The sequence below is a fragment of the Meleagris gallopavo genome, chromosome 22 (genome assembly GCF_000146605.3).
Source record: "Meleagris gallopavo isolate NT-WF06-2002-E0010 breed Aviagen turkey brand Nicholas breeding stock chromosome 22, Turkey_5.1, whole genome shotgun sequence".
NCBI classification, from domain to species: domain Eukaryota; kingdom Metazoa; phylum Chordata; class Aves; order Galliformes; family Phasianidae; genus Meleagris; species Meleagris gallopavo.
The window spans coordinates 11091935-11115738 of NC_015032.2; the positions used below are offsets into that span (position 1 = coordinate 11091935).

General features: G+C 41.7%; 1 protein-coding gene across 1 annotated transcript; it reads right to left on the reverse strand.

Annotated features, from left to right (window-relative positions):
• Positions 1–536: 536 nt before the first annotated feature.
• On the reverse strand, positions 537–19524 carry TSHZ2 (teashirt zinc finger homeobox 2). The gene is made up of 2 exons (XM_010722533.3): positions 16545–19524; positions 537–3790 (listed from the first exon to the last, which is right to left on the reverse strand). Exon 1 carries the CDS (start codon positions 19388–19390, stop codon positions 16553–16555), a length of 2838 nt encoding a protein of 945 aa, XP_010720835.1. The 5' UTR covers positions 19391–19524; the 3' UTR covers positions 537–3790; positions 16545–16552.
• Positions 19525–23804: the final 4280 nt, after the last annotated feature.

The window sequence follows — 23804 nt, forward strand, 5'->3', positions numbered from 1 at the left end:
AGCCAACTGTTATAATCACTTGGCTGTGAAGTTATGCTTATGTTTCCATTCTCTCTCTCCTGCCCAATAAACCTTGAATTCCTCTTTTGAAAAACTTCGGAAGACCAATGTGAGAAGTGTTCCCTCTCTGCCTTTAAAGAACAGGTCTCCTTCAAGAGGAAGAAAGTAATATTTAGTTGGAGGATCATGTAAAGTCCCTGTTGCAGTTTGTGTTTAGATATGCTGTGTAGACTCCCATTCTGCAACTGCTGTTCCTTTATACAGCAGCTCAACCAAGTTCCTGGGCTGAGAGTGTGAAGGTCTTTGAAAATACGGAGCTGGATTCAGATCCAGATCTGAATTTCCTAATGGATGCTTGTCTTCCATCTGTTTGCATTTGGATGTCTCATAGGATATAAGTGGCAGTTCTGTAGTGTCACACATGAATAAAGTGGATAATTATAAAATTAAAAGATATAACATGCATCTAGGGGAGATAAGACTAGAATTAAAGAGTATAAACAAAACCGATTTTGATGTACAGACTGATATATTTATTCATTAAATATAATAACATAAACAAGACTATTAACTGTCATATTTTAATGATACCATACTCTGCAAAACATACTCAGGAGAAAGTCCTATTGACTTCAGTAGCAATGCCACATATATTTAAATCACGACTGCAGTAAAACAATGCGCCATCATTCTTATTTGTGGCTATTTATTGTACGTACCCCAAAATGTTAAACAAAACACTGAATTGAGTCTGAGCTCAGAAGTTCTATTTGTAAATCTAAGGAAAGCCAGTGAAGAATGTAAAAACCTGTTCCACAAATAATTGAAATAGAGTATTCCCAAGGGCCCCGATAGGGCTGCTGCCTATCCTCTCTCTCTCTCCAGAAGCACTGCACATATTTTTGCTCAGAAGGTGAAATCGGGGCAAATGACACTTTTTATCAGCAGCATTAAAATCAGATTCTGATTTTTTTTATATTTTATAGAACGTTGACAGTCAGCAACAGTGGAAGCCTCAAAGCAAGAATTTCTCCATGGAAAGAGTGCACTTACTAGCTTGGGGTAAGTGCTAAGGCCGTCTGGAAGGGAAACATGGTTTCAAGAATTCTTCCCTCTTGTACACAGCATCTGTGCCAAGAAGATGTAAAATAGGACCACATTGAGTCAGTAACAATTTATCCACCCTTTGCACAGCCTCTTTGCTCTCTGCTCAGGGCACCAGGCAGGGGAGATGCAGCTCATGCAAGACCTCGAGTGTGAACAGCACAAGTTGATGAAATCTGAAGCGGGGACTCGTCCCAAATTTGTGAACTGAGCTGAACAGTGAATTATTATGTCAAATGTTTCATTGTAAAATTCCTCATTAAATTCTTTGGCGTTCACCACACGCTCAGCGTAACTTGAAGTGCTGAGAAAACGAACGCTTACTGTGCCATGACAAAGGCCAATGGTTGCCTCTTTACTGAGCTTGATACATATGGTGAAAACATATTGACTAATTACTTGCCATTTTCAAAAACTGACAAACACTCCAAAGTTAGCCTAAGATAATAGAAGAATATGCAGTATGAAGAATAAAGACTGGAGAATCAAGAGGAAGAATAGCATAACTCCGTTACTTCTAATTCCCTCTTTCAACATTTCCTTTGACAAATGACTACCGAGGAACAACCCAGCATCCCACTGTTTTAAATTGCTTAATGACAATTGGTAAATTAATGCAGCTGATGAATGCATCTGTTCAAAGCAGAGACTGACTGAAGTAGTGAAGATAAAACCCAGACCCAGTCTTCTCCCAAAGAGTATCATGATGTAGCTGGGATTTTGGATCTGGGTTCAGTTTTGATATGCCCATTTTATACCTTGATCTGTTGCATGCCAAATGCCAAAAATAGAAAGAATTGGACACTGGCAATGAAGAGCTTCCAGGAAGGTCTGTCTAAGGGGTCAAAGTCATCTTGGAAAGGGAAATGGCAAGACAGTTTTCACCTACTAGTTGTCCAAATGCTGTTTGTGATATAAAAAGTCACCCGCATGATCCAAGCCTGAGCTGCCTTACAGGAGTCCCCCAGACAAAGGCTTTTGAAAGCCGTCTGATTTCCGGCACCCCTCCACCAAGCCATGACAAATTGGTCCACTCATCTGATCAGGAACCTTCCCTAAGCAGTGGGACAAATGTTTGACAAATTAACTTCAAGGTAGCTCATGGAGTAGAAGCAACATAACACAGCTGTAAAAAAAATGTTGCTGGGTAAATTCTGCCAGTAATGAATGTGTAGCAAGAAATAAACTTAAAATTCAGGCTCTCTTTATGAGAAGACAAGATCTTTGGATTAGAAGTAGAAAACATGAGGTCTCACTGAAGCTACAGATAACAGGAATGCAATTACTGTTACTGGAGTTTTATGAGTACAAAACTTGTGCTGATGTATCCACAATTTAGAAATAATAGGCTTTTCAAAAATCAAAACAATTTAAAAAAATCAATAATTATTCCCTATTATTTTCCTTTAGATCACCTAGATAATAGAAATCAGAGATCTGAATAAGAAGCCTAAAGATAATGGCATTATTAGATTGATAAAAAAAGGAAGAGTGATCAAGAATTTGACCCATTTACCAAAACATTCATATGTAAAAAGTCGTTATTCTACTAGCTCTGATTTTTTTAGGTTCAGGACGAACCTCAAGCCATGTTTGGATGTTAAATGCAGTCATAAACAGAGACTAAAAGTAATTTATAAACATTTTTTATTATACAAGAAATAGTTGCTATTTTAGGGACATGTAAATAATATGATGTCTATCATAAAAGTTTTAGAAGGAGTTTTATTTTCCACCTCATAAACTAAAAATAAAACACTTTAAATGATTGACTTTCCTTTAAGGCAAGTCTTGAGCCTGATTTGATAACACTACCAGTAATGCCTAGTAAAAGTCCTGGAATAAGTCGTGGTGTTTTGAACAGGACCAGACATTATCCAGACTGTTTTTCATTAATATTGCTGTTTTACTGTAAAAAACCTGGTAGATCATCACAATTTTGCCCCTCTTGCATAAATACAAGAAGATTTAAAACAGCTTTTCTCCAAAGGGTGGGAAGAACCTTGCTTCATTTGCTTTTTAAAGAGTTTGAAAACCTTGAAGTCCCAGAAGAACAAAAGACCAGCAGATGCCTTTCCTGCTCTGGTAGAGTTCTACCTCAGCTTTTCCAAAAGTTCTGAATTGTGTTGGGGTAGAAAAAAAACGATTCTGAATAGAAGTAATTAAAAACAAAAACAACAACAACAAACCATCACCACAAATGTTTACATTTATTGAAATGGCTCCCAGGGCAATGAGCCTCCCCAGAGCTGAGCCCTCACCTGGCGGGCGCTGCGGGCAGGGCTGGGAGGCAGGAAGGCCCTGTGACATGGGATGGTCTCCAGACTCTCTCTAGGGTTTTATGTCTTCCGTCACTTTGCGTTAGGATTTTTTCCACTTCCAGGAAGCTCACTGGCAGCGCGTGCTGTAAGCAGCGCATCCCAGAGCGGTGGCAGAGCCGGGCGGCGGGTGGGAAGCTCCTTCCACTCCCTCCTAGAGCAGCCGTGCTCTTCTGCAGCTTTTTGTTTAATCTTTAGGTACAGCCGCTGCCGACTTGCATGCAAAACCACAAACTGAAGCCAGGACGAGGACTGCTTGCCATGTCTGCGTACAGCAGCGCACAATGGGCTGGGAATGCCTGAGATCATTTCCTTTCCTGCCTTTCATATCGCTGAACTGAAACCATCACTCGTGTCAAAAGCAAGGGCTGCAGATGAAAGGCCAGTGCATTAAGACAGAGCATAATTGTCAGCCTCTGAGTTTCTGACATTAATCGTTTTACTTAAAGAAGGCAAGGGAATGTTTTTCTGTCCCCTCCACCTCCACTGACAACACACAGGAGAGTCTGGATAAAAATTTTAAAAAAAGAACGACTCAAAATTTTTGCTAATTAAAAGTAATATGTTTTCCCATTTTTTGGCAATTTGATAACACAAAACACTTACTTGGGGGCCACAGGGGGAAACAAACTAAGACGGATAAAAAATGTTTTGTGTTCATCCAAGCAAGACTATGTTAATGCACATTATCCCATTAATGCACATCAACATCGGGAATAAGCGCGCCAATGCAAGCAAGAAGCATACACTTATCATCATTTGATAACATGTTTAATGACAGATTGACGGTTGATTTGCAAATGTGAACTGGCATCAATGTTGCTAACTTCAGCTTCTGCCGCCTCCTCTGCTATGCCAGCATATTTATGTGCATAATTTGATTTCGCAGCCACACTGTTAGTACATTTTTAATATTAACTATGCAAGAACAGACAGCCGAACTTAAGTTGCACTGATGGTTTGAGTTCATTAGATTGAAAAAGATGGGCAATGATGACAAAGATGGAGATGGCAGCGCAACATCAAAGAGGCAACACTTAACAAACACACTCCATTTTTGAACAAACCGAACTAACACATTTCATGTTGTCGGCTGCAGCAGAGCCCTTATGTACAACAGTAAGAAAAAAATATGCTTCTGCCCTGGGCATACTGACAGCAACTCTACAAGAAGCTTAGCAGGCTCCTGGACACACAGTTGTAAGATATTTCACTCATCTCTTGCAGGTAAAGGGACTGATTCTGGGCTGATGTCGGAGTGACAGCAGCGTAATTCAGCAGACCTACAGAGGAGCTGCTCCTGATTTACACCGGTCCAGGGGAGCGTGCTTGCCTGTTCCCACTCCCCTTCCCTAGTTTGCTTTTCACAGCTGTGATTCTTTATGACGAATAATAAAAAGATTTTGCTGAGCGCTCAGCTCTTGCAGGCACAGCACATGGAGCAGAACTGCGGGCTTGAAAGCCCCGGGGCCTCGTGCTGGGGTGCGTGCAATGTCCCCATGCTGGGGTGGATGCAGTGTCCCCATGCTGGGCTGCGATGCCCTTCCCACCGCCCCCAGGCTGGCACGGCACCACGCAGGGCTGCGCTCCTGGTGCCTTCCTTGGTGCTCTGAAGGGAATGTGTACCAATGAGCCGGGAAGAGAATATTTCATCCTCTGCTCACATTAATGTCTGGGCATATACTGCATCTAGTATTAATTTGCTTGTTGTGCCGCAATATATAATAAATTTGAGGCAGTAGTTTTATGGCGCAAGTTGTAATTTCAAATTTTATGGTACAAACTGACCATCTGCAGGAATCTGACCATATAACCTCAGCCATTCGGTGCAGACTGTAATGTTAGTACCTCTGAATCACGGTGCAACTATGATTTAGACACACAATTAGATAGACCAGGTCCTCACCAATTCTCTGCTGTCTGAATTACTGCTGAACAGCCTAATAAATGTACCAGACATAGGCCTCTAAAGCAAAGCTTTTAAGAACATCCTGAAGTTTACTTCTAATCAGCAAAACACCCACTGCAATTACTGCCACTTGGAGCCTGGACCAGCAACTCGTTGTGCTCGGCACTGCACAAACAGAACAAACCCAACGCCTGGGGACCTCTTTGTGGAGCTCTGTTCTCCTTTTGAGATGCAATGTAGGCAGAGCTCACCTTGAGCCCCTGCTGCATTTGGTGCAGCAGTTTATGAAGAAACTCTGCTGGCTGCCACTGCACAAATGGAAGCGTGTGGCCCCCAAAACTATACAGACAGCTTTGGCTTGCCCCAGGGAAGACACAAGAGATCATGGAAGCTTTGTTCAAAGTTCGGGGAACTAAAAAAATACAGCCCCAGAGTAAAAGAAAGGACAGCAGAGACAAATGCAAGAATGAGACCGCACTGGCTTAAGCTTCTCTTGCTGGTTTTAAGATAGTGCTGTCCCTTTGTCGAGCTGCTCAGGAAGGCACAGGCACTGCAGTGCTCCTGCCGTGAGCAGAGCAGTGGGCAGAGCTGCACAGCCCAGACCCACAGCCCTATGGATGGCTGTGCTGACAGCCGTGCTGCCTCCTCCTCACCTGGGCTTTAGCCATAATTAGAAATAAAACATTTCCCAGGGAGAGCGAGTTGTGGACACTGCTCACTCATGCTTGCTGATGGAGGACGGGGATGGGGAGAGCAAAACAGCGCAATTTCCAGGCTCTGAAAAAGCTCTCCCTGACTCCGAGGCTGGCCTGCCACGACCGGCAGCGTGCTAGGCGGCATTGCAGGGGTGTGTGAAATATCTTCCAGCTCCGCATTTCCCCTGCAAATTGCCTGAGCTCCTGCTGTGACCGTGCACTTACAGCTCTGGCTGTGGAGCTCTGAGCACAGGGCTGCGCAGCCCCACGCGGCTCGAAGAACCATTAGTTCTCCCCAGTCACAATTATCTCTGCTGCTGCGCTTGTGTCCTCTTTCCTGTCTCAACTTAAGTAAGTTGCATTTCTCCCGCTCTCGTTACTGAGTAGATGCAGATGCCACTTTGTTCCGTGTGATTTATAGCCAGTAGCTAATGTTCAGTTATAATTCCCCAGTTTAGACATGAAAAATAGCCTGTAATGCTCAACACAAGGGCCTCTCAACAATGATATATAATTTAAAAATTAACACAAGGACAGAGGAGACATAGGATTTTGAACTAGGGACTCTCTCATTCAAAGGTTAAATCTCTACAAGGTGAGCTAAAGGAATTAGTTGAGTTATTAAGTAAATGCCTCTGTTATATTTTCCCAGTACATTAGCTGCTGCAGTCTTTTCCAGTTCAGCTGTGTTCAGCCCCAGCATGCTCAAAGTGCAAATGCTCGTGGCACTGCATTCACACATTTGCTTTTTTTCAATGTCAAACAAACCAGAGCTTTTCAGAGCCAAAGGTCAAAGCAGAGGGCCCTCAAGAAAATCTCTTGGGAAATTATGTGATTGTTCTTATGTCTTTATTGTATATAAAATCAGGCTTCAAACATGGCTCGCCCTTTTCAAGCATCTTAAAACTATAAATGAGTCACAACTCGTTCCTGCAACACCTAAGTTATATAAGTGGTCTTGTTAATTTACCGGAATATCTTGCATAACTAATCACTTCCAGGATCAAACTCCGATGGCTCTGAAACCTCTGCAATGGGAAAGAGCTCCTCTGGAAACAGAGAGAAGTTCACTCCCAGCCTCACACAATGAGTCAAAAACAGAGCAAGGGACAGAACCAGCACCCCCAGCCTCATGCTGCCGAGCGCAATCAAAACCTCCTTTGTCAAAGCTCAGCAACTCAGAAAACATGCAGGGAGAACAGGGAGTGAGGAGAAGAGTTTGGCTACGGGGATTTTTTGGAGGTGATACTCCTTTCCTTTTTTCTGTTCACAATATGAAGATTTAGCTCATACCTTAGGTGTCTGCTGCTGCACTCTGTTTAACCCTGTCTCACTCTGGCACTGAGTATTACATTTATGGATTACAAATTTATTGACATTTGACATTTGCATCAGCTTTCACCTGATCAACAGGAGCTTTGCCTGCCAAGGGGAATTATTATGGAAGATTTCAACAGCCATGGGAATGCCAAAAAGGTCATTAAATCATATCAGAAAAACAACGTGTTCATAGCATTCATACATTTACTCTTGCCAGTAAATCTTCTGGTTGATGCTTGGACCACCTACTGATGATACTCAAAGAGAAGGAGAAACAGAGAATTGAAGAGATGAATTAAATTAAAACCAAATGACATGAAGCCTGGCACAGTGGGATCTTTAATTTTCTACTCTATGAATCCAGAATAAGGAAAAAAAACACAAAACAAAGCACAGTGGCTTGACTTTATCTAAGTTAATTCCCTCATATAGGCAGGGCTTAACTAAATAATCCTGAGTAATGTGTGCACCCCACATTATTGTGTGCAATTTGTATGTGGGAGGTGCAGGATTCAGAAAACATATGGCACATGGAAAACAAATGACAGGGTGTGCTTTTACACTCTTTTTGGCTATACTTATCATTCTTGTTGATATTTTTTTTACAGACATGAAAAATGAGTATAGGAACTTTCACCCTGATCTCTTTGGAAAAATACTGAGAGATTTCTTTTTTTTCTTTTTTTCTTTTTCTTTTTTTTTGTGAGTTTGTGATTTATAGAAGAATTCCACATAATTCCTGGGAGCATAAGCAACGTTTTAAAAATACACTGATCAAATAAACAGAATTACCTCCCCCATCGTCTATTCTCTGGATGACAAACCTGGGTCTTGCACCATAAAAAACCATGGCCAACAGATTAGGGCTCCTTAGGTTACGAAGTGACTTTTACTGAACTGGAAGCCCACCCACAGCCTATCTGTCTGTATGTCCAGTTTAGGGGAAAGCTTTGCTGAGGACTGAATCACACACAGCTGTTTGCCCCTGAGCTGAGGAAGCACGAAGGAAGCATTCAGATCTGGCCTTACTTGTAAGAGTGGTGTGCTCAGTTTACATGCAAGCGGGCAGAAGCAGGACATGGCATACTCATATCCCAGTGGAACGCTTCTTCTGCGATGTCCCTTGGGATGTAGATCAATAGGTGCTTAAAAGGCAACATCAATCCTCTTAATGGCCCTATAAAGTAAGCCGGTGGCCACGAGGACTCAGTCCCTATAGGAATCAATGCCAGTAGCTTGACGTGATCTCAGAAATACAGCTGATGTTGTGCAGCCAATGCTGTGTTTGCAGCAAGTGGTGCAGCATGCAGCTACAGGGTGACAACCAAAGACTGCTTGGAGAGCAGCAGAGGGCAGAGACAGGGAACTGGGCACTGAGTTGCTTCTAACCTTGGCTTGGAACAAGACAGAGAAGTGGAGAGATGGAGATGTGGGATGGAGGTATCTGCTGGCAGCCGTGCACTATGGCAGGTTATTGCTTGTACATAGTGAGATACATAATTCCAGGGAATCTGTGGTTTATGGTATAAACTTGGGGATTTTTAGAAACAGAGAATGTTTGGGAGTTTTCATGAAATGAGCTCATGAAAACAACAACTTTGTAGTTAGGATTCAACATTCTACAACAGGAGGAGAAAAACACTTTTGTTTGTGTACAAAAAAGAAGCAGGAAGCAGACCCAGAAGGGATCCCTGTAGCATTATCCATGCACAACAGAACAAGTAGTTTGGCCTCATCTGAATTACTGGTCGAAGCTCCTATGAATTCCGCAGTAAGATTGCAATTTCTCTTCTGTGTACAGTTCAAAAGAAATCTAATCCTGCTACTGATGGCTGGGAAACCCTCGTGGAAAAAAGAATGGGAAAAGGAGGGGAAACTTAGGTTTGGGGCTTGATATCACTGGGTGGGATTTTTTGACCCAACCCTATATGACTATTCTGATTTTCTTACTCACTGCTATTCAGTTTGAAGAGGAAAGCAGAAAAATGTCATAAAGGAAGTCTTAGCAGTGCTCAGCTGCTGGGCGCACCTCCTGTTACAAAGGACTGTGCATGCTCAGGGCTAGGGAATGGAATACAAACAGTCGTTCACTTATAGCTGGAGGCTATGAGCTCGATGGCACAGAGGAAGCTCTAGCTGGTAGTGCTGCAGAGAGGATATCCCAAAGGGAACGGTGAAGCATCCTCATGCATGAAGGCTTTTGGGGCTTTGGCACAGACAGAGTAACCTGACTTTGACCTTCACCAGGCCTGCAGAACACTGCTGGGAGAGACAGGAGAATTGAGATCACAAGGAAGCCATGGCCTTACTGATCTCTCTTTTGAGGGTGACCCTGTTTTGGTTCTCCAGTGCAGCCCAAGCCCACCATTTTCATCCCCTCCCAGACCTCCTGCTTGGCTTTGTGAATTACAGATGAGCTTTGCAGTAAAGAGAGAAAACAGAAGATACTGATAATGCTCTGGTAAACGATGTCACACACCCTCACCATTCTGCTCCTGGTCTGATTTGATGTCTTGCAGCTGCTGCTGCATACACAGGGTTTCCATGCCAGGTCACTCAATAATAAATCAGAAACTACCGGGGCAAGGGGGCATTGGGGATTCTGAGCATTCACTCTGAGCCTTGTGACTTTTTGCAGTAGAGGCTTCCCAAAAGACACACTCCTTCCCTTCCTCTGCACCCCCTCTGCTGCAGCAAAGCACTGAGCAAAGGGTCGTTGCTGCCCTCAGAAATGGGCAGGCGTGGGGAGGCAGTGTGCCACCATAAGGACCGCTTTGTCACTCGATCTGATGCAGCTGCTGCAGGCACTGGAGGGGAGCAACCACATGAAAACCACTCCAGCCACCTCTCCTTTCCCTTCAAAAAATGTCACTGTGGCACTCTCCACTTTCTATAACAATGTTTATCATTGTTCCTCGATTGTCTGGGACAATAAATGGTTAGAAATGAGCATATATCACCAGGAAATCTCTGCCTGCCCCTTCCCCCAAGCAGTGTCATAAAAACGTACAAATTCACATTAATAATGAAGTGCATTTCCCTGAGAAGCCACTGTGTATCTCAGGGAGAGCAGGCAAGGTGGCAGTTGCTGCAGAGTTTCCTATTAAAGAGCAGAGCAAATACTCATAAATCTGATGAGGGGCCAAAGCACATGTTAGGGCTGTCTCCCTCTTAATGGAACCTTTTCTGAAATGAAAAAAATATATATCTCGATACATTCAGGGTATTCATTAGACATGACAACCTCCTCCACTCCCCCGTCCTTCCCTCCCCCACCCTGCATGTGCTGACCCCTGGCAGAGGAGCTGCGCTGAGTGCTGGCAGGGAGGGATTTTGGAGGGGAGGAGGAATTGTTTTGTTTTAATAAAGAGAACGTGCAAATTTCCAATAAGGAACAAGCCTCCTCCTTCCCCACCTCTCCCTCCTTTCCTCTGCCCAGCATGCTGCTGCCATTCCCTTCCTTTCCATGCCCCCAGCACACCCTCCTCTTGGTCCCCACTGCACTTTTCCCACATATCCAGAGCCAACAGAGCCAGCGCAGGGCCACCTATGAGATGGACACCCCTCATAGAACTGAGTATCAGAGCCTTCCAGCCACCTCCCACCTTCCAGGGCTCCACCAGCTTGTGCTCTTGGGATGCACAGCCCCCCAGAGCAGGCAGGATGGAGCCTTGGGCCCTCAGCTTTCCAGGAGGCTGTGACCAGCGCAGTGCTCGATGCTACACACCTTATCATGGGCTGGGAACCAGAATCTGCTGCCCCTTTCCTGGAGGTGAGATGCTCTCAAACAAGAAACACCGTCACAGTTACGAAATAAGCTCTGTGTAGTGCGTGGCTTCTTCTGCCCCATTCTTCTTCTCACAGGCAGGGTCCTGAGCACTATCTGCTGCTGTGAATCCTGCGTGGCTCCGTTGATGCATGAGAACTACAACATGGAGCTGAGCTTCCCACACCAACACATCCCACCTCCATGCACAGACAGACCCAGCTCTCAACCCAGGAAAGGCAGAATAAGGCCTGAATGCTACAGCTTAATAATCATGAATTATCTGTTCATTATCCCAATAAATAGTGAAAAATCTCTTCCTCCTTTCCTCTTCCCATAAAGCCATATCTACAATTTTCGTTTTCCATCTGTGCTCCATCATATTTGCACAGAGTGATCATCCTGCTAAATAACATTATGTTTATTGAAAGGTGCTGTTGAGGGTTGGATGCTGCTCATGTCTTTTCCTTCTGTTATTGATCTTTGCTACTTGGTTGACGAGGTGTAAAATGTGTCCTCTTCCTTTGAAATTTCACTGGGTAACACTGCTCCGCTATAGATTATGAAGGCTGTAGCATTTAATAATATCAGATGCAGCAAGGAGAAGGTAAGATTTTGATATCCTTATGAAAACTGAATGCTTGATGAGGTAGGTGCTATTCAAGGTCAGTGAAGATCTGGTCAAAATACTTACAGGTTGCTTCTCTTTGTGCCTTGAAGAATTCCTGCCTTTTGGGGCAGGAACTGGCATTTACTGTATGTTCATAAAGTGCCTAGGAACAATATGGGGTAACCTGGTGTGCTGGATGAGCTAATACAATTTCAATAACACTGATCTTAATGGCAACCTGTAGTATTCATAGAAAGCAAGTAAATCTGCATGGATGCATCCATGCTGATGCACCCTGATCTGCCCTGACCCTGCTCCTACTGAAGCCAAGAGCAAACTCCTGCTGCTGGATTTACAAGGGTGAGTGCTAGACTGAAAACATGTTAGGCAGGGCAAGTTCCAAGTTTTCAGAACGCTGAATTTCAAAAATTCCTCATCTACTGCTTTTGGGAAAAGGCGAGAAATTTCCAAGGACTGGAGGGACTGGGCTTTCAGCAGGGTGGATTGGAGGGAGGAGGGGCAGCTGGGGCAACCGCCTGCTGAGGGACTGCAGCACAGAGGCCCACAGGAGCCTGTCCCTGTTGCCTTGCTTCGTCTTCTCTTCTAATGTGTGGCTTTGGACAACTGATTCTTGCAATTGGCCTTGCCTGTGTAACACCAATACTGGCTAATAGCAAAACATGATGTTCAGAGCAGCTCCTCCAGCTCCAGAGGGGAGGAGAAAATAAAATCCATGGAAGAAAAAAATCTTCTATTTTGGTATACTTAACACATACAGTTATCTACGTGTCCTATATATCATTTAACAAATTGCTTTGCAATTCTTACAGGGCGTGGTATAATGACTGATTTAAAATCACTGCATTGCTTAAACTGCATTGTTCTTCATCAAGTTGAGTCATTTTTATGTGAAGTGTCAAGCTCTCTAACAAATAACTGCTGCCAGACAAATCAAGTTCCTCATCTTAAAGCTACGGCTAAATAGTTTATAGCTTTAATCTGCTCACTGAGGTGTGCAGTCTATGACAGTAATTATAAATGCAAGGAGAAATTATAGCTGAATGCTTTAACTGCATTAGGAGCCATTTGATGAACAATCATGATTGCCTGTTCATTTTCAACAATAGAGGGCAAGTTAGTGTCAGTGCATTAGAGGATTTTCAGTTCTGCTCTGCTCTTTCTTCCATTTACCACAGAATGTCAGTTGTCTCCTATAAAGTAGAAAAAAAAGCACTGCAGAAGCTTTAAACTTGATGGTTAAAAAAAGACAAAGGAGGAAACAGAGAAAAACTGTTTACCATTATGACTCATTTTTTTGTTTTGCAGCAGCCTTATTTCCAATTAGTTCACTTCAGGTAGCTGCTTGTTTGCTCATCAGGGCCTTTAGTAAAGCAATCTCTCCAATTAAGTTGGTAAATTTAAAGTTATAGAGACTTATCTCTGTAAAAAGTTGTAGAGAGCAGAGAGAGCCTCGGTCACCAACAGTGACAGTCAATGCCACCACCCGACTTTACAGTAAGGGATAAAATTCTGCATTGCCTTTTGGCTTGTTTTTCCTTAGAACAACATAAAAATTCTAATTCAACTGCAAAAAAAGAAGAAATCCTCTTTGAAGGTATAAGTCATCATACAAATTAGTTCTGATTAAGCCACGCTCCCTAATGTTCACGGGGTTTCTGAAGAAGAGCAATAAAAACAAATATGAAGTAGGTTAAATGAAAAGAATAGAGACATCTGATTGTTGTATATTACACATAATTTTACATTATATTACTGAGCCCATATCAGTTAAAGGAACTCAAGAAAACACTGAAGAGGAACATAAAACAGATATGTGTGTCTTTACATTTAAGAAGAATTTATAGCGAATTTCTTATAAACAGCCTCACAGAGATCTTAAAAATAAATCCATATGCATAACACATTTTTCTACAGTACCAACCCAGGTTATTCATTTGTACTTTAATGATAGTCAACATTTTAAAATATCACCTTTAACAGTAAATTTCATTAAAATATAAAAAGTATTTTATGTATTTCTGTACTTCGAGTACACTTTCCACTCTTTTATTTCCATTTATTTCCATATATTTTTATTTCTGTGCCACTACAGTATTGCCTACAAGAGAATGCAGATGCACGTGCATGTTTTAAGAATTTTGGTGTGCTTTATATCCCCCGCTTCTCAGCACTCTGCTCTCCTCTATGTTATTATTCAAATGCATACCGAATCTTAACAATAACATGGTAAGAATAAGTAAACCCTGAAAATCCCTGTTATATGATTTAGTCTCTTGCAGATCTCAGGAAGGAACCATACGAATAAACTGTGGCCTCCACGCTTCCAACGCAGCCAGAAGTTGGGTAGGCTTACAGTCATAAAACCTTTACAATGCTGTCCAAAATACCCCATCATTTCACACAATTTGTGCTATCATGCATACCAACTCAAATTATAGTTCCAGATAACAGTGCTATCACTCTGTCATTTCAATTTAAATATATTTTTTTAAAGGTAAGGTACAACCTGCATCCTGATACAGATTAGAAAAGGATGAGTATTAAAAGGACAGCGATTCCTGGGTACCCAAAGGCAGGAAGGACAGTGCCTTATTTATGTAGTCACATACCACCTGAATAACACTCGTGATGTGTCTGTGTAGGTTATTACAATGCAGAATGCCTTTTTTTCCCTCTCAGGTTTTTTTCTTTGTACTTATTCTCCAAATCCCGAGGAACAATAACATGTTTATAAAGGTGGGTGTTTGGTTTGCCTCTTTATAATAATACGGTGCTTTTAAAACCAAATCTGAAACATTTGTCAGGTATTAAGCCATGAATATGCCAAAATAACTGTTACATTAATATATTTGGCAGATAGCTTTTGTTTGATAGAACCCAAATTATTGGTTTGCTCTGATATCTCTTATGTGAAAACGACGAATGTCAGAGTCTTATTAATCATTAACTGGTGAGGAAGGAAATGAAATATGGTATATTTTTCCTAACCAACCTCCTGTAATTTCCCAATATTTTGGGAGATATATTGATTTTGAACGGTAATAAAATGGTTAAGCACAAAATCTGTTATTTTCAGATAAACAAGGTACATTTGTTTCTTCCTTTTGTGTTGGGTTCTAACGTTGGATTAAAAATGTCTACAAAGAAATTTAAGGATGTTAGCACTACGGAGAAAATTAACTCCCTTTGAGTTGGACTGAATTTTGACTGTTAAAATATGCAGAAAGAATAAATCTGGTCAAATAGAAACTGTACATACAAGATGTGTGTAAAACTTCAACCTTGCACTTGAATACCAACATTACACACTGTAGCAATAGCTTCTATTACCCATCCCAAAGCAACCTTTTGATTAGTGGCTTAAATTATTCAAAAGTAGCCTTTTAAACGGAGCGTAAGTGACGCACAGTCCTTGTGCTGGCTGTGTACAAAGAATGTGTTTCTTAAAGCTTCATGAATATTTGCAGCAAACAAATGTGAAATCTTCACATAAGCGAGTATTCATCTTCGGAGTGCTTGCACCCTCAATTAGCCAGAGAATAGCCACAATAGCAGGTGGCGTGAGTGACAACTCACAACACATCTTTAATTTTGACTGTCTGATGAATTCATTTTCCAAATGTTATTCAAGTAATGAACATGATGGAGAAAATCTGAGTCTGCACATGATTATTCTGCAGATAGAAGCAGAGCCTGAGTTTGCTGGTGAATTTGCTGGAAATAAGACTAAGAGAGCCTTGCTGGAAATAAACGTGTTAGAACAGAAAACTTCTATCTGGACTTTTAGTAGAAGTTCTACGTATTCATTTTTATCAAGAAGATTTGAGTTTGTGAATCAAGTAAAATTAAAAATGCAAAAATGGTGTGTAATCTGAACATGACATTACATATCATAAACACTGGCTGTGGCAGTATTTGGTTGGTGTATCTTTCAGCCAAAAAAAAAAGTATCAACAGTAATGCAGAAGTATCATATGAACACGTTTTGGAAATATAAACATGTAAAAGAAATCTCAGTGCTTCCTGAAAGAAGAGCCAGCCCCTCCAGCCCATATGAAACCTCGTGCTGAAGTCAGTGATATCACAGACTGACACGCCCGCCAACGGGAAACAAAACGCAATTAAATGTCTTCAAGATTAAAAAAGAAATGAGCAGAGACATGAGAAAGGTTAAAGCGATGCGCCAAGAAAGGCCACTCACAATAGTAAGTGTTAGGTACGTGCAAAACATCAACAGCTTGTACAATGAGGAATGTCCAAATATCAGTGAAAGAATAACTAAACTTCTAGACATAAACTTCTCAGTTATCAGTAGATTCTTGAGACTAGGTTTGAATGTATCAGGAACTCGGACTATTATTTTATTAATTTGACATTTGAATTGTCTTCTTTACCCCCATCAGAATCAGATTTACAGATGCATTAGCACTGAGGCAGGTAACAATCTTTTGGTGTTCAGTGCTTTTTTTTTTTTCCTGCTTTTTCCATTCTCACTGCAAAGAGTAGCATTCATTTCTCGCATTCCACATTGAAGTGCATAGGATGTGAAACAATTCTTAGAAACAAAAAGGGAAGTGAGTACTTAGAAAATGTTAACAAGAAGCAACTTTTTTATATAGGGCAATGTAGTCAAGCGCTCTTCCTGAAAACATTATAAAATGAATAGGTACATGCAATTAGTTTAATGAAGCAACAGTACATTATGCATTTTATAGTGTTTTCCTACATTGAATAAAGTATGAATATTTAAAGAGGCCTCCTTAAAAGGATGAAATAAAAACTCACTATAGAGCATGCATACCTTAAGAGTTATTCTTCATCCACTTCTGCTACAAATTGTGAATGGTGTTCTGGTGACTTGCTGTGTGTTTTGCTTAGATGAAGTTTTACAGCATGTTTGCTCGCAAATGTCCGACAGCACAACTTACATTTGAACTTAGAGTCTGTGTCCTCTTCTCCAGCTATTGTTTCAGGAGACCTTTGAACTGAAACTCTGGAGATTTCTTGCTCTACCTTGGTTTGCTGCTCCACAGCCAGCCTGTTCATGTCTTTCATTTGGAAACCTAGATGAGATTCTAAGTGGCTAATGTAAGTAGATGGGGTTCGAAACTGAGATGCACAGTCGCTGCAGTAAAAGACTGGATGCCCTTTGTCCATGTTTTTCAAAAACTTTGTTCCTCCAGTTTTCCTAAGTTGGTACTTGACATTTGCCAACCAGTGGCTGATGGTGGTCATTGACAGTCCGGTAAATTTTGAGATCTGCATACGCTCCTGTGGGCCTAGATCTGATAATAAATATTTACCTTCGGATGTCTGGAAGAGGCTGGAAGCAAACTGAGCTTGCAAAATGAGAAGATGCTGAGGGTTCCAGTTCGACTGCCTGCCCTTCCTTTTATGCAGAGTGGAGACTTCTGTTGAGACATCTTCAAAGCGTCGGACATCTATTTCCAACTTCATAGATGGGATCCTTGAAGATGCAGCAGGTTTTGGTGTAGTAGCTTTGGGAAGAACTTTGACCATATCAGCAATGTCAGACAGAGCATGTTTTTGAGGTGGAGAAGTACAAGATTGTGCTTGAGCTGACTCAGCTTTCTTGCCTTTAGATTTGGTCAGGTCAATAGGCTGATCATTATTTTCAAACAAATAGTGCCTGGTTACGCTTGCAGGCTTTGGTGGGGTTGGAGTAGGAGATAAAACCGGCTTCTCCATCATATTTAAATTAGTTTTGTGGAACATAGAAATCGTGCTAGAGCTCGGGCTGGAGTTGGACTGGGGCCGTAAAGGCTCAGTGGCTTTGCCCAAGTGATTATTCAGTACCGACTGCAGGGCACTGAGAGGGTTGACACAAGGCAGCTCTGATGAATGGTTGGCAGCAGCACAACCATTACTAAGAGAAGCTGTTGTTGGTTCCTTGAGGGCTGATTTTTCTTTTCCACTGTCCTCTTTAATTTTGTCTTCTTCTTTCAAGGGACATGGTTCTGTCTTTTTTGGCTCCCCAGAGGCTTCAGATTTGAGGATAGGTTCCCTCTCACTCTGGCTGAGTGAAACATGCTCAGCTTGAATGCTCTCTTTAGCATAGTCCTTTTGTACCTCCTCCCTATCATCAGTTTCCTTCTTCACTTGAGTGCACTGAGCCACATTTGCTGAGATAGGGACGAGAGGCATGACTTTCCACTTTGGAGCTATGGGCCTCAACTTGTTGGCCATTGTTGGCCTGATTTGCAGTACTTGGGAACCCACAGGCAGAGATGGCTTAGCTCCTTCTGAGAGCTGATAAGCTGCATGGATGCTGGGATATGCGCTCCAGCTAGGTGCTCCATTTTGAGCTTTATTGATGGCTGTCGTGACAGTGTTCTCCAAAGACTTCAAAATGTCCCCACCACCTTTTGAACCATCTTCTAAATCTTCTTCTCTGAGGTACTGGTATTTCATTGTGGGATCCAGTGGTTTCTGAAGAGTGTCTTCATACTCTTCAGTTTTTACTGCTTTCTCATCTTTGTTTGCATCATCAGCTTTATCTTTTTTACTTTCTTTTTTTATTTCAGAAGCAGGAGCTATGCATTCTGCAGATGATGATTTACTGATTGCCTTTGAAACCGGGCTGTCATTGGCTGGTGCTTCAGAGAGCGACTGCATTTTTTCCACAGCTAAAGGATCTAGAACAAGCTGCTTTCCTTTCTTTGAAGCTGAACTTGTGACTTTCAAGAAGTGGCCAGTAACCATCATGTGGGTCGTGAGCTGCTGCAAGGTGTCATGGGAACTTCCACACTCCATACACTTCAAAATCTGGGATTTGCAGGCCTCAAACTGCCACGTATAGCTGGCACCATTCTGGTAGCCGTAGCGGTTGTTGGATGATAACTGCAGGTTCCCGTTCTTCTGTGGGGAAAAAGTGTCTGAGAAAGACCCCGTTGTGGAATCGGGGGAACAAGGCCTGTTAACGTCAAACACACGTTTCTTCGCTGGAGTGACCATTTTTGAAGAAATGGTTGGTACTGGCTCCTTCAAAGGCACTTTTTGGTAATGTTTTGTTTTTATCATATGAACGCTCAAATCTTGAAGGGAATCAAAGGAATCACCACAGAACATACACTTCAGAACTTTTTGTGCATCTTCCTTGTCCATGTCCTGGAAAGCCCTTTTTCGAGGCTTCGAGTAGCTGGTAGGCCTGTGCTTGTCCTTTTTGTGGTTGTCATCTTGGTAGTGACCTGTTTCATTCATATGAACTGTTAGTTCGACCAGCGTGTCGTAGGCCGCGCTGCACTGCCGGCACCGAAACCTGCTGGCACCAGTGAACACCGTTCCACACATTTTGCTGCTCTGCCGGTAGAGCTGGACGGAGCTGAACAGGTTGGGTTTCGAGACAGGTCTGGAAGGTAAATTCTGTTGTAAGCTTTTTGACAGTGCATCTTGATGCCAATCAAAATCAGCTTTGTTCCCTCCATTTCTGTTGTCGCAACTCCTCTTTTCAGAGTTGGACAACTTGAAACCCAGCCCCAAGCCCGTCCAGTAAGAGTCTGACAGTATGTTGGCATAGACTGCTGTCATTTTATCCATGCAGTTGTGTGCTTCATTCTGGGCTTTGGGATGGGTGCTGGTTTTTGGATCCTGCGGCTCTCTAGAGCAAATGCTTTTAACATCTGTCATGTGGTCACTACCATCACTCAGCAGTGATTCATTTTCTGCATCTTGGTTAGATATATGACTGACAGGGGAATTCTGGTAACTGAAGTTCCCTTTCTGCTCAGGACCCACATCATGTTCCTCATCCGTTCCGGTGTCATTGCTGCCCTGGAGCTGAGCAGTTGAATTGTCATCATCATCTTCTTCCTCCTCCTTTATATCTTCCTCTTCCTTTAAATCTTCCTCTTGGACGTAACCTGAAATGTAACATCAATATATGAAATAATTTGTTAAAGGAGAACACTGCAGTTCAAGGTTTCTAGTTTCACTGTGTGTTTTCTTTACCAGACTTCATTTTAATCTACAACTTTAATGCCTGTTAGTTCTGGAAGTGAAAAAAGCCAAATGATGTCTCTTTTTGTGAAGGTTGCTGCATGCTATTGGCAGATGATCATAATTCTTTATAACTGCCAGAGATTCTGAGTTAATAATTTTCCTGTCATGGGACTGTAATTCTAACTGTCCTGTAATAGGACAGTTGGAAAATTCATATATAAGAATTTAAAGTTTATATTAAAAGCTTCAATTCTACCAAATTGTTTTTAGCCTCAGTGAAAGGAAGGGTAGAATTGGCAAAGAACAGAAGACAAATAACTGCCATAATCTGCCTGGTTCATAGAATCATCTAGGTACAGTAATCTTTTACCATTTGATCACCTGAAAAAGCACTTTAGAATATACACAAATAATTTATATGTCAAAATACAACATTTGAAAGCACTGATAGGCTTAAGTGGAACTCTTTTGTTTGTAAAAGTAATGTACTGCGTACCATAAAAGCAAATTGCACTTCAATAAAAACAAATACATATATTTCAGGGCAAAAACCCTGAAGTTGCAGAACAGGATGTGACAGAAGTAGACCAAAATATAACACTGAAGAAGTAGGACAAGTCCTGAATGATCTTATTTGAAAAATGAGCTAATTAATTAATAAGAAGAACTTGATACTGGAACAGATGAAATTTTTAAATTAATTAAGGAAATCTGTATTTTTCTTTTTTTTTTCTTTTATTTTTCCTGCCTTATAACAGCCGTGCTTCTATTGAAGTTATGGGAAGTAACATGGGCAAAAATAGCCCAAACAGCGGAGAAAAGTAAAGTCCTAAGCGTGAACCATTTCCATTGCAGTCAGTGGATAAATTCCCATCAACTCCTCACAATCAATGACTGACTTCCAGAAGTGATGGAGAGAGCAGGTCGCTCAGACATGTTTTTACAAAAAAAAAAAGTTAACATTTTTTTACCAGACACTGCAAAACAATGCATGCAATCCAGTGTCACAGACAGCCACTCTTCAAAAGCGCTGATTTCAGAAGTCTTCAGGGAGATACTTTGATGCGCTCTTTCATTTCGGAGCACACTCCATACTGCTAACTCATGTGACTGCACCGCAGTGCGTTCAGTACTGAAGGCTTAGCTTTGTGTGTCAGTGAATTAGGTGAAGAAGAAACCCACAGTCCAAACTGCCATTAGAAATAACGAAACAAAACAAATATAAAATAAAATAAAATTCTACTACTTGTAATTGTGAAATAAGACTTAAAACCACAGCCCTAAAAGCTCAGAAAGAATGATGGAGATGAGCCTAAAAGTGTTACTTGTTTAAAATTCCTTCCCAGCTTCTGAGAATGGCCAACTAATGCCTGTTTGAGAACCTGTCTTATTTTGCCATCCTAAACTCAGTACTCCTGTGCAAATGATATCTTTCTCGCAAATCAAGAGGGATGGGCAGAAAAGCTGGAAGCGTTCTGATTAACATACAGACAAGGCCTTCCACGATTTTTTTCAGACGTGTTTCAATTTTTCAATCTTCCTGCATTTAAGAATTGGGAGCATATGTGACCCCTCCCAACGGATGCTCACTGCCAAGCCTTGAGCTGAAGCACAAGCAGAGGCACCGCTTCGTGGATAAACCTGCAGTAGAAGGAAGTGATGGTTCTCTATCCTGATGCACTAGAAATGCACACAAGCCATCTTCCCTGCACCATTCCCATGGCTTTAGGCCCTCCACAGATGTGAGCCTGACTTACTCCTGGGCAACACCAGGCAGCTTCACAACCAGAGGTAGGGATAACGGCTCAGAGCAAAGGATCTGGACACCATTTTAACACGATAAAGTAATAATCATACAGGGACAGAAAAACTAGCAAAGAAGCTAAACATTAAGTGTTGTGTTAAATATTAAACCAACAAGTCTTTCAGAAGTGCGCTGGGATACTGCAAATATTCGCAGCCCCATTTACTGTTGTTCAGATGGAGGCAGGCAGTAAATATAAGAAGTAAAAATAAAATGATTATTTTGCATCCTTAAATATCCCCCCTGATGGCCAGATAATGCTCACCCTGTACCCCTTTCTGAGGATGCAGAGAACGGAGGGACCCGGCAGAACCCCCTGCACGTGCAGAGCGGTGACCGCGTTACGCAGCAGCACAAAGTGATGAGCAGGGCTGCCGTGCTGCTCGCGGTGCTGCAGACCCTGCGTGGCGTAGGCAGCAGCTCTGGCCCCACGCCAGGACGCATCGCACATCACACTCAGTGCAGCAAAAGTAAGGAGCGAATGCAAGGGAGGAATCAGACCAAACAGACAGCAAATAGCATTCACACGCTTTTCGGTCGGTGCGGATTTGGTTCTCTAATTCGGCACCAACTCTTGGGATGCTATTAACCCATCTTTCACCAGAAGGTAATATTTTCCTTTGGGTGATACATACGGCAGTTTTCTCTTTGCTGTCTCCTCTGTCCTTCTGAAAGGACTGACTGGGAGAAACACAAGAACCAGGCAGCTGCGTATCCCCCACAATACAGATACATTTTTCTGCTTAATTAGGCATTGACATGTTTACTACAACCCTTGCAGAAGAATAACTCGTGCTGAGAAATCCTCTTCTATAGGCTGCATAACACTCATGCAATCTTAGCAAAGAAATTCTTAAAATTATTTCTTAGGAAGTACCATCAAAATTTCAATAATCAGTGCTCAGTTCCATCTTAATAACAGATAAGAGTTTTGAGCAGCTTTGAAAATACATTTTGGTATCCTACTTCTAAAATGATTTCTGGTTATTTTCAAATCATTGTGAGCATTTTCAGGACAGCAGAGTCTCTTCTGAGCAGGCAGGCTGTGGTACCAGAGCTGCTGTGTACACCCAGCAGTGTGTGTGTACTCAGTGTCAACTGATGCAGCTGCTTAACAGAAATTACACTCATTTAAGTTTGCATTATTTCTTTTATAAGCTACATATAAAGGCTGTCTTGAGACTGTACACTCATATGCTTTAAATGCAGTGTCTGTAATATGTAGCATACATTTTGGCGTCGTGCTGATGTCCATATAATAAATTGTTGAGTGACCTGTTCTTTTCCCACCAGTTCTCCCCCAGGCTGATTCTGACATTCCAAACCTCTGAGCTGCTCATATATAGCTGTCTTATGGAAAAAAAGAAAAAGAAAAAAAGAAATCCAAACTCAGTTACCAGATGAATGTTTCCTCCTTTTCCCAGCTGAGAATTTTTCCCACTGAAATTAAACAGGCCCAGGCTGAGATGGGAGATGGGCAACGTGAAGTACCAAAGTCACAAGGGACTGAAACTTCAGCATCTCTAAGACCGGACAAAGCCCAGGAGCTTCAGAGCATTGAATGGAAGCACCTTCTGGCTTCCTCAATGGAATACAGAATTTGTTTTGGTGCCGATTGATCCCAAGATAGCATACGTCAAAATCATGACGTAAGAAAGGATAATATTATCACATGGATAATAAAATTCTAAAATGTTTTAACTTATTTCTCATGCATGCATGCACCACATCGTACAGCTCTTCTGAACTTGAACTGTAGAGTATGACTACATAATTTTTTAAAAAATTGTCTAATTTTGCTGGTAACTTTTCCACCAGTGGATATTATTTTAACTCAAATTTGCTCTTTTTCCACATAAAGAAACACATACATATGTGTATATATATGTGTGTTTCTTTCCAAGACTGGAAAATATATTTTCGGCCAAGAGAAGGGACAGTGCATCATCTTCCAGAACACCACTAATCCATGCAAAACCCATTCACCATCTGCACTTCTTCATATATATTCCAGTTTCACATGAAATAACATCATTAGTAGAACAATCTCACAGTACTATAAGGTGATCTTGTTTCCTTATTGTCTGGCTTCCACTCAAACATTCTTTTTGTGTTTGGCAAAAGCTGTTTCTTTCTCTGAGATATTTAATGCAGATAATGGATAATGACCACTTCTCATTCTTTTTTCTCAAAAAATGTCTAACTACATTAGCTGCCCAAAGACAAATCTTAACCTGGCTCCTTGTAGAAGTTCCCCACTGTAGATTCATTGCAGTTTGAAAATCTACTGAAGAGATA

Bases quoted from the DNA above. Each gene is read 5' to 3' on its own strand.
- TSHZ2 (XM_010722533.3), bottom strand. From the start codon at position 19,390: ATGACAGATGTTAAAAGCATTTGCTCTAGAGAGCCGCAGGATCCAAAA.